This window comes from Chiloscyllium plagiosum, unplaced genomic scaffold (assembly GCF_037043375.1).
Source record: "Chiloscyllium plagiosum isolate Xiang-an unplaced genomic scaffold, Cpla_swu_hap1 HiC_scaffold_21, whole genome shotgun sequence".
NCBI lineage: Eukaryota > Metazoa > Chordata > Chondrichthyes > Orectolobiformes > Hemiscylliidae > Chiloscyllium > Chiloscyllium plagiosum.
The window spans coordinates 15,308,589-15,320,641 of record NW_028270159.1 but is presented as its reverse complement, the minus strand read 5'-3'; the positions used below and the strand labels follow the sequence as shown (position 1 = coordinate 15,320,641).

At 40.3% G+C, this 12,053-nt stretch overlaps 1 protein-coding gene across 1 annotated transcript in view; it reads left to right on the top strand.

The window, feature by feature from the left end:
• LOC122564614 (hemicentin-1-like) overlaps positions 1-12,053 on the top strand; it is a 421,032-nt gene that overhangs the window by 76,534 nt on the left and 332,445 nt on the right. Inside the window, exons 5-7 of the mRNA XM_087998302.1 lie at positions 4,770-4,941; positions 6,729-6,835; positions 7,265-7,385. Coding sequence (XP_087854428.1) covers positions 4,770-4,941; positions 6,729-6,835; positions 7,265-7,385 — 400 coding nt within the window. The remainder of the gene's footprint in view (positions 1-4,769; positions 4,942-6,728; positions 6,836-7,264; positions 7,386-12,053) is intronic.

Below are 12,053 nucleotides of genomic sequence, written 5' to 3'. Positions count from 1 at the left end.
CACCCGTGCCAGGAATCTGTCCCACATACTAATCATTTTAATTTTAGAAACAATGTTCCTCCTGGGTTTCTTTATTCTTTCATTGTTCACAATGTAGATATTCTGCACATGGCAGAAAAGCTCTCTTGGATCTGTTTTTAAATAATTCATTCTTGAGAAAGGATTTCGCTGACAAGGGCATCCTAATTGCCAGTGAGTCGCCTGCTTGAACTGTTACGGTCCATGTGGTTCGGACCACCTACAGTGCTGTTAGGAAGGCAGTTACAGGAATTTGACATAGCAGTAGTGATGGAATGAGGATATAGGTCCAGTGAGGAAGGCTTGTGGCTTGGAGGGAAACTCCCAGGTGATGGTGTTCCCATGCATCTACTGCTCTTGAATTTCTATTTGAAGAGGTAATGGATTTGGAAATTTAAGCCTTGGTGAGTTGCTGAGCTGCAAATTTTTCCAATTCTTTCATAATTTTTAATTGTTTCTTTTATGTCCACATTGGTATTTTGCTTTAATGAATGAAGAGACTCAATATTGTCTACCTCTCCTCATACTTCAACATTTAGATCTTTTCATTTACTGTCTGCAATAACTGAATATGCTTCTTGAAACAGACAGATCAAAACAGCACAGAGTAAACTAATTTAAATCTTACCAGGATCAAGTAGAGTTTTAAAATGACCTTCCTGGATTTATGTATCATCCCAATATATTGGTTTTTTTTTTAAGGACCACAGAACATGGTGATGATATTTTTAGTGACCTGTCCACCAAAATCCAAATTCTCTTTCCTGCTCTGACCGACACCTTGAACACATTTATATTTATATTATAGCGCATAGTCCACATCAACTTGCTAAATCTCAAAAGCTTCCTTTATGTATACATAAATTGCATCTTCAAATCCTTCATCATTGTTTTACTGTGAAGGTTTTTTTTTAGATTAGATTAGATTACTTACAGTGTGGAAACAGGCCCTTCGGCCCAACAAGTCCACACCGCCCCGCCGAAGCGCAACCCACCCATACCCCTACATTTACCCCTTACCTATCACTACGGACAATTTAGCATGGCCAATTCACCTGACCTGCACATCTTTGGACTGTGGGAGGAAACCGGAGCACCCGGAGGAAACCCACGCAGACACGGGGAGAACGTGCAAACTCCACACAGTCAGTCGCTTGAGGCGGGAATTGAACCCGGGTCTCTGGCGCTGTGAGGCAGCAGTGCTAACCACTGTGCCACCGTGCCGCCCATTCATGAATGTTGATGAATGGTGCTTCAGAGCAGGCTTGAACCTGCTTCCTATTCAAGGTTTCCCTGAACTTATGATATCCACAAAGGACCTTAGTCATCTCTCTCCATTAAAGAGAGACAATTAAATATGTATAGCTTGAGGGTAACCACTCCATTGCATAGTGTATGGTGAAGATGCAGGCCTCTATAAACTACTGTGAACAGCACAGGTTTTGAACTCATGCTGTTAGTTTTATTCTGCATTAATTCCAGTCCTCTAAACATCTGAGCAAACTGAACTCTCATATTTTATAGTATATGTTGCAAAGTGACAATTGATATGCATGTTATTAAATCCTTGTCTGATATTCCTTATATTTGTCTCAATACAAAGATTATCAGCATCAAACCCTCATGTATAAACGTTTAATGGGCTCGACTTACAGCCTCTTCCTTTAAAAGTTTTATTGCTTCATGTATTCCATTCCACTGCTGAGGTTATTACTTCAACGAGCCTCGTACTTTAATGTGATTTCTCGAGGGACCATGTGTGTAAAGCTAAGTAATGGCACAGGAAGCTGGCCCAGATCATGACTGTGTCAAATCTGCCTGTTATTAAAACTGATTCCTCTGTAGAATCAAGAATTTGCAGAATGCTTTGTACAGTTTTCACAGTCCTGTCCCAGCAGTGAAACCAGTTGGGATCTTACTGGCGACAGCAGAAGCAGAAGGCTGTCTGGCTTTCTGCTTTGATAGTGATTTATTTTCCCATCCATACTGTACTCAAGGCAGCAACTCCTGCACAATGTTCCTAAGAGAATAAGAAATAGAAGTAAGGCTATCCGGTCCCACTGGCCTGCTCAGTCATTCATTAAAATCATGGATGATCAGCTCTACTTTCCCATCCTATCCCATACCCTAGTACAGTTTCACAGACACCAGGTGTTCTTAGTGTCTTCTATAAATAGCCATTCTTCACCTGTGAAACTGGACTATTGAATCACAATGAGCTATTTGGCCCTGAGTCTGTAACAAATCAGTCTGTTTTTTGTTATCATAATGTCTGTACACATCTTTCAGCCAGTCGCTTGGTAGTGATCACTGTTGAGAACTCTGATTTTTTTTAAGCTTGCTGTGTTCCAGCAGCATTTAGACTAATTATCAGGCAATCAGCACAGATTGACAAAAGAAACAGAGAGGAATTAAGAATATCTTTTCACACAGTGAGTTAAGATCTGAAATACATCGCCTGTGAGGTGCTGAGTGTAGCTTGAGTATTAACTTTTCAGAAAAGGATTGAAAGAATACTTAAAAGTTTGCAAGACTATGGGGAAGGACCAGGCTGGTGGAATTAATCACGTAGCTCTTTGAAAGCTGAGGTAAGCTTGACAGGTTAAATAGCCTCCTTCTGTGCTATTTGATTTAGATTAGATTCCCTATAGTATGGAAGCAGGCCCTTCAGCCCAACCAGTCCACACCGACCCTCCGAAGAGTAACCCACCCAAACCCCTTTTTTTTCCCCTCTAACTAATGCACACTACACTATGGGCAATTTAGCATGGCCAATTCACCACAACTTTGGATAGTGGGAGGAAACCGGAGCAAACCCACGCAGACACAGGGTGAATGTGCAAACTCCACACAGATAGTCACCCGAGGTTAGAATCGAACCTGGGATCCTGGTGCTGTGAGGCAGCACTGCTAACCACTGAGCCACCGTGAAGCTAGTCCTTAACAGATGACTACGGTTCATTACTGCAAATAAATAGTGCATTTGGAACCAGAGCTATGGATCAGAGGATGGGGTAGCTGGTGAACAGACAATATAGGGTGCAGAGAGTCTGTGAGGAAGAATAGACAGTTGATAGGGCAGAGTTGCAGTTGTGTGATGGGTTGAAGTGTGTTTATTTTAACACAAGAAGTGTCAGGAATAAGGGTGATGAACTTAGAGTACTCGGAACTACAATACTGTGGCCAGTACGGAGACTTGGATATCACAGGGGGCAGGAATGGTTGTTGAATGTTCTGGAGTTTAGATATTTCAAAAGGAATAGAGAGGGAGGCAAAAGAGGTGGGAGAGTGGCATTGCTAATCGGGGGAGTATAACAGCTGCGGAAAGGGAGGTCGTCAAGGAGGGCTTGTCTACTGAGTCATTATGGGTGGAAGTCAGAAGTAGGACAGGAGCAATCACTTTAATGGGAGTTTTCTATAGACCCTCCCCCCATTAGCAACAGAGACATGGAGTAGCAGACTGGGAAGCAGATTTTGGAAAGGTGCAGAAGTAACAGAATTGTTGTCTTGGGTGACTTCAATTTCCCTAATATTACTTGGAATCTCCTTAGTGCAAATAGTTTGGATGGAGCACTGTTCTTTAGGTGTGTCCAGGAAAGATTCCTGACTCAATATGTTGATAGGCAGATTAGAGGGGAATCCATATTGGATTTGGTGTTTGGCAATGAACCAGGTTAGGTGTCAGATCTCTCGGTGGGAGAGCATTTCAGTGATAGTGATCACAGCTCCCTGACCTTTACCATATTCATGGAGAGGCATCGGAGCAGATGGCATGGGAAAGTATTTAGTAGGGGGAGGGGGGAATTACAATGCTATTAGGCAGGAACTGTGCAGCATAAATTGGGAGCAGATATTCTCAGGGAAATGCATGACAGAAATGTGAAGGTTGTTTCGGGAGCACTTGCTGCGAATGCTGGATAGGTTTGTCCCACTAAGGCAAGGAAGGGATGGTGGGGTAAAGGAATCTTAGATGACACGAGATGCGGAACATCTAGTCTACTTACATCAGCAGACCAACCTCCTCCTCCTTAATTGGATGTAGTTCCTGAAGGCAGCTTTGTAATTGCCTACCTCTGGAAAGATCAGGACTGATGTTCTGCCCTGGCCATTTTTATGTTCCTGTCCTGTTATTGAGGTCAAGATTGTGACCCAGGGAACATTCAACCTGCTATTTGTCTACTACTCATCCCCTCTAATTTAGCTGAAATAATTATTTTACTCCTCAGAGATGGGGAACATGGAATAATTTGCTCTAAAGCATCAAAGGGCACATGTCTTTGTAGTGAATGATTTTCTGTGCTCTGCTAACAAACAAGTATTCTTGGATTGTGCACCTTGAGCAATTTACAGACACTCTCTCCATTGAGTAACCCTTCTGAGCTAAGTCATTGTAAGGGTGTCAATTTCCTTCTTGCACACAGCATTTGCAACAAGGTAAATTATGCATAAATTGAAGAATACGGTGAACCTTGATTGCAAGTGCAATTGTATGGCTATCCTGTTTGTTGAGTCTATGTATGGCGTTTGGATGAGGACTGAATCAGGTTCAGCTGGGATGGTTCCAGAAATTGAATGGACTCTTTACATTCAATGCCAGCTCATTAGTGAGGTAAGATAAGCAATAAATAGGCACCAGTTAAATTTTATGCAGTACTTTCAAGAAAAGTGAATGGAAATAAATTAGGGAATGGTGGAAAGCAGTTGGGTAAAGTAAACAGTGTGGTTATCATTTTGATTTTATTTTGATCTAGGTGCTGAAATGGGTTGAAAGAACTATCCAGATTTCTAAAGTTCATCTTCTGTCCACTGATCATAAGGAGAGGGAGGAGCATCTCTGGCTGGTGCCCTTTGATCCTAACCTAAAAGAAGTCACCATTTCTCTCAGTGGCCCCATGCCAACCATAGAAATTCTGGATCCCTTAGGTAAGACATAAGAGGGTAAATATTCTTGGTTTCTTGATATTACAGAATTTAAGCATTGCTAATAAAAGAGACATGTTGCCCAAGCTATTGATCTTACCTGGACAAATTCACAACAATATGAAATCTGAAAAGGAATAAAAATATATACAACATGAGAAGAGGTATCTGATTAGTTGACAAATAGACTCTGACTGGGAGAGGCATTGCTATAGGGAATGCACCAGGCTGCAGTTAACTGCCAAGCTTTTGTTTGAATTAAAACCAGGCAAGGCAACTCCAATCGGTCAAGACAGAGGAAATGGCTGTCCCCAAGCTTTCGTTCAATCATACAAGGTGCAATGTATTGTTTGTTATCTTTGCAAAGGACATGAAGCTGTGTGTGAAAATATATTGTTTCTTAAGTGCATACATGAACCACACTGTGAACCTAACTGATCTTAAATTGATTGTTTCTGTACTTAATAGCAAGTGTTTAGCAAGTGTCATCCAATTGCAGAATCACACCTAATGATAGGCACTTTGTTCTGAAGTTTGCAAGCATGGATTATTGGGTACATTCAGCACTGTGTCTGTTGCATACAGTTATACGGACATGCTATTTGACACTATCCAACAGACGTTGGGATATATGGTTTACATATTGGTATTACACTGGTGCTGAGATGCACATATCGCACATTGCTCATTTATCAGGTAGGCAGAATGTCCTTTTGGCTTGATGCCAGCATTCTGTTTGTGGAGGAATTACCACCTGTACTGCTACGGTATGTAATAGCATGAAATGGCTGGCTTAATTTTAATGCTAGATTCTAGTGAGGAAGAATCCACAGAACAAAACTGCAGTATTGGACCTCCCTAATCTGGCACTCTCTGGCCCAGCATCTGCGTACAGTTCTGATTTTGATCTATGAAAAATGCTGTTAAGTCACAAGGTCATAGAGTGCGCATGTCCAGTCTGCACTTTCATTTCTTTCAGTGAAGTGCTTTTTATTTCTGTCTGGAGTAATTTAAATAGACTTTCTGATAAAAATAATAATTTTGCTCACATTTGGATATTAGAAGCTTAGAAGTTAAATGCTTCAATCTCGCATCGGAACAAACATCTCTGGTACCATTGGTGGTTACACAATGTTATCCTTTTCCAAGATCTATGTTGAGAAACATTTATTGCATTAAAATATGATTTACAGCAAAAAGAATGAATTGAATCCAATAATAGATTGCAGAGGATCGTGAGCAGCATACTGCGCAGTGCTTTTTAAATGTGCTTGTAAACCTGAACCTGAACCTGAAAGTCAGGACTAAAATTGTCAGTCTTATTCAATGTATAAACATTATCAAGGTGGGAATTATTCATACAGAAATAGGTTATTTTAAGATTGCAGGAAGGCACAGATTGTAAAAATAATGTAAAGATACATTTTCCATTGTTTCAGCTTGTTCACCAACTTGTTGATTAATGCAGCTGAGTGCTCCCATTGGATGGATGAACTTTTCATTAATGCCTTTTACATATCCTACTTCAGGATTTTATAGTTTTCACTTTTTGACTCTCTTAGTGTTATTTATTGTTTAGACTCTCCATTCTTCAGCATCCTTTTTATTGTTGGATTTTCCTTGTCTATTATGCTGCAAAATCTAGAAGCATTGGGCTGCCCCTTGCAATCAATTTACATTTTAGAGATGGGTTGGGTGTTTTCACAGCCAATCCTGTTTATCCACTAGCATCATGTTTGGAAGCAGTGCTAATTCTGACCAAACAGACTTATTTGTTGACTTTCTTTCAGGGCGATTCATGTGGAGAGGATTGGGTTTGAATGAACTGTTGAACATTCCAAATTCAGCACGAGTTGTCAATGTGAAAAATCCACGGCCTGGAATGTGGACAATCAAGGTGAGGACTTAGTTTGTGTTGTGTTGATAGTCATTGTTTCTTTGAACCTCATTGATTTATTTCTAATAAACTTCAAGCACCACGTCATATTCTGTCTATGCATCAACCTTGTGTAGCAATGAAGACATATGCACCATCCAATTCACTGTTACAAGGGTTTCAAAACCTTGACTTCCATACTTCTCCACTACTTCAATCTGTAGTCTCTAAAAACTCTTGTTATCACCCATTAGTTATTTCTAGATTTATGCAATTTGTTCCACCTCTTCCAGTTTTGAAGATTTGTGCACTGTATGCTTTTGAGAACTTTCCTTTGTCTTTATGCATAATCAGTAATCTGGATCAATTTGTTAAACATTGTCCCTGCTCTTGTTATTATATTTGTTTTATTCACTGAGATGCTGATGAGTGAGTTTTGCTTCCTTTAAGCTCCGCAGCACTGGACGCCACTCCGCACGGATCACAGGAGTCAGTAGTATCGATTTCCGAGCTGGGTTTTCTACAAAGCCTACTTCAGATTTCCAAAAGACAAGCGAGCGTCCAATTCAAGGTAGGCAAACTTAAACATTGTACCTCTAACAAGAGCTCAACTCATCCTTGGCTTAAATGGTCATTTTAGTGTTTATGCTACCTGAAAATCTCTTCCTGCTCCTGCTCATGTAACCCTAACCAGCAAAATCTTCTAGTCCTTTCTTGTCTGCAAAAATCTTCATTCTGAATTGAATCTACTCTGGATTTTAAATTGTGGGATATGATATTGATGATAATAAGTGTGAAACTCCTCCGCCATTTTAATCATGGAATTAAACAGAGTCAAGAATTTTTAAAATGTAGCATATTAATCTAACATTGCAATTACTTACCAAGTAGCAGACTAAAACATTTCATTTGATACATTAAATGGCGTGCAGTACAATCTGCAGAAAGTTCAAGTGCTGAGTGAAGTTATTAAAAAGTGAAAACTATAAAATTCTGAAGTCTGTATTGTTGAAGCATGGCTGTAAAAAACTGTTCCCCTAAAAAGTGTTAATTTTTTTGTGCACTCTGATTAAATTCATGGATCCTCTTCCCAGGAATGTTATTCTGTTGGAACATTACTTTTTAGGCAGTCATTAAATTCAACTTTTAAAATTTGTTCTGCCCATCTCTAATTACTCTAATTACAGAAGGTGTTGGTGAGCCACCTTCTTGAACTGCTGCAGTGTGGGTGGTCCTAGGAGCCAGTTCCAGAATTTTGATCCAGAAACAATGAGGAAACAGTGATATACTTTGAGTCGTAGTACCTGAGTATATTTGAGCTATAGTAGTAAAAGACACAGATTGCAATATGGGATTAGCAAATTAGTTTTATTTGAGTCAAGTGAGGATTACCAGTGACTATTTAATTTCCTCTGGGGATTGCTTCGTTCTTTTAACATCCAGAATTTCTAGCACAGCATTAAAGACCTGTTGCCTAAGTGTTTTCATTTTAAATATTTGTGTAAAATCAACATTTCTAGATTTATGCAATTTGTTCCACCTCTTCTAATGTAACTGCAGAAGATATGATTTTTGCAAGATTTGTGAAGGTTTGTAGCTCAGGTTGAGGTTTAGGGTGTAAGGTTGCTCGCTGAGCTGTAGGTTTGATACCTAGACGTTTCATTACCTGGCTAGGTAACATCATCAGTGGCGACCTCCAAGTGAAGTGAGTGAAGTGAAGTAAAAATGATCTCATTCGATGTAACAGCACTGTTCACCTCCATCAACATCGACCTGGCAAAGGAAACACTTACCACACTTTTAGAAGAGACCATCACACACACCCCAACCACCATCAATCACATTACCAACGAAAACATCATGAAGCTAGTGGATCTGTGCCTCACCACCCACTTCACCTTCAACAGCATAATCTACAAACAAACCAACGGCACACCCATGGGATCTCCACTATCAGGATTCATAGTAGAAGTGGTAATGCAAAGACTAGAACAAACAGCCCTACCAACCATCAAACCAAAAATCTGGGTCCGCTACGTAGATGACACCTTTGTCATCGCAAAATGAAACAAGATAGAAGAGACATTTAACATCATCAACAACACCCTCACAGGCATAAAGTTCACCAAGGAGGAAGAAACTGACAACAAACTCGCATTCCTGGACGTCACAGTCGAAAGAACGAACAACGGAGAACTACAAACCTGCGTATACAGAAAATCGACAAAGACTGACCAAATACTTGACTACACCAGCAACCATCCCAACACACACAAACGAAGCTGGGCAGCACGGTGGCACAGTGGTTAGCACTGCTGCCTCACAGCGCCAAAGACCTGGGTTCAATTCCTGCCTCAGGTGACTCTCTGTGTGGAGTTTGCACATTCTCCCCGTGTCTGCGTGGGTTTCCTCTGGATGCTCCGGTTTCCTCCCACAGTCCAAAAATGTGCAGGTTAGGTGAATTGGCCATGCTAAATTGCCTGTAGTGTTAGGTGAAGGGGTAAATGTAGGGGAATGGGTCTGGGTGGGTTGTGCTTCGGCGGGTCGGTGTGGACTTGTTGGGCCGAAGGGCCTGTTTCCACACTGTAAGTAATCTAATCTAATCTAAAAAAAGAACACTATTCCAACGAGCCACCACACACTGCTTCGCAGACGAACTTCGGAAAACAGAGGAGAACCACCTATACAACGTATTCAAGAAGAACGGATACTCAAAAATTACAGTGTGCAGATTCCTCAAGAACAAACCACAACAAGCAGACCAAACACAGCCAGAAATCCTAACCACCTTATCATACATCAAAGAAGTTTCAGAAATGAATGCCAGACTACTAAGACCCCTCGGAATCCTAGTAGCACTCAAACAAAAACTAACAAACTGAAAAGACCCAGTACAACGCATGGACAAAACCAACATTGTCTACAAAATTCCATGCAAGGACTGCCACAAACACTATGTAGGACAAACAGGAAGAAAGTTAGCCACCAGGATACACGAACACCAGCTAGCCACAAAAAGACACGATCCTCTCTCCCTTGTAGCCCTACACACGGATGAAAAAACCCACCATTTTGACTGGGACAACACATCTATCCTGGGACAGGCTAAGCAAAGACATGCCAGTGAATTCCTTGAGGCCTGGCATTCCAACCACAACTCCATAAACAAACACATAGATCTAGATACCATCTATCAACCCCTCAGAAAACGAACAGGAAATGACATCACCACAAACCCCAGGAATTCCCCTTCCAGGACAAACATATAAATAGAAAGCAGGAGACAACAGCTTCGCTTCACTTGGAGGTCACCACTGATGATGTTACCTAGCCAGATAATGAAACGTCTGGATATCAAACCTACAGCTCAGCGAGCAAACCTACACCCTAGAAGATATGATTTCTACACCAATGCATGTGCTGAATGGGGTATATGGTGGGGCTGGGGGAGAAGTCTTTAGCATTTTCTTTCTGGGAATGCAAAACAAAAATGGAAAGTACAGGAAATTCACAATAGGTCAGTCAGCATCTGAAAAAAGCAATGCATTAATATTTCAGGTTGAACTTTTCATTTAGAAAGGTGGAAAGTTGCAAATGTTCCCTCAGCTGCAGAATACTCACCCAAAATGTTTTCATGCCGGTGAGACAGAGGCCTCTGATTAATTGCTTAAACAAAATATTCTGCCAAAATTTGCAACATGAACTTTCCAAATACAGAATTGATTGGGAGAGCTTTCACCTGCTGCCCTGGTTTTTTTATCTGAAAACTAAGGCAATGACTTAGGGAAGGTAGATGTCTTACCAGAGGTGAGTGTCTATCTGTCTATCTGTGAGATGGGGGAATAATGCCTCTTTGAAATGAAGGTGTCATGTTGGAGAGGTTGAGCATGGCCTGTGCAGGTCACTAAGTGTAGAACTGTTTTGATCAACCAGCATTGCTTCCTAAGAACTCAGGGAAGAAAATTGTTGTTGATCTCTTGGTTTCAAATAATTAGTTTACCCAATGTGCCAAGATCTTTGCTGGGTACTGAACTGATGCAATGTATGGTGTAGTTGGTTATATTCCTGCTGTGGCCTTCTCTTCAACTGTAGAATCCCATTCCTCAGCTCTGCTCATTCTGGGCCTCAAGACAGAGTGGTATGTGCCACCACAAGAAAAGCGTAGTTAGATAATGTCAAACGAACAGAAATTTCCCCTGTGAGCTTCTCATTAGTTTAGATCTGAGACTTCGAAATACTGTGATGGGTTTCTGTTTGTACCAGATACCCAAAATAAATCTGGGAATATGAGTGCAGAACTAGAAAGTGGAAGCTGAAAATCAATTTATTTTTCCAAACAAGTAATTTAGTTAACAAAAAAGCATTCTAATCATTCAATCTCAAGGCAAAATTCTGCACAAATACTGTGGAATTCCAAAGAGGAATTTAAACAAAACCCAAGTACTCATCTATCTTGACATCTTCATTACTGGAATTGGCTCTTTTACATCCAGAGATAACATCCCTCCAGTTTCAGTACCAGAGGATCCAGTGCATGTTGTGGTGTCTTCTTAACTTCTCAGAATGTAACTTTCCCTATAAAATTCCCACTCCCAAACCAATCTCAGCTAGATAGTTTCCCAGCTCTTTTTTTTGGTAGAGTTAATCAATTCATTTTGCCATGTGTCTTATAAAGTGCACAGTATATAGCAGCTGATGGGGCAGGAGCAGACCATGTGGCTCTTGAGCTTGCTGCATCATTCATTATAATTATGTTGATATTCTACCTCAAATCAGTTTCTGCTCTAAAGGACCATTGTGTACTTCAGTTATTCTCATTTTTGTAAAGGCTCTTAAGTCTGTTTTTATACTCCTGGCTAGTCTACTTTCCCAAACTGTTTTCCCCCTTTCTAATCAATTAATTGCTTGTCTTTTATTATTTTATAAAATAAATCTTCAGGCTTATGTCTATTCTTTGCAACAATATAAGCCTTTTTTTTCCAATTGAATACAATCCTGAACTTTAAAAAATCCTTAATTTTCCTTGTGAGCCACAGATGGATTTTTCTTGTTGAGTTTAGTGTTTTTTTTAAAGAATTAACTTTTTTACATGTTTCCCACTATTTATTTACTGCTACACCTTTTAGTCTACTTCACCAAACTACCTTAGCTAGCTCACAGTTCATTCCTATGTAATTGGCTTTGTGTAAGTTTAAGATTTTTGAGGATATACACATATTGTCTAAACATTCATTTTGCA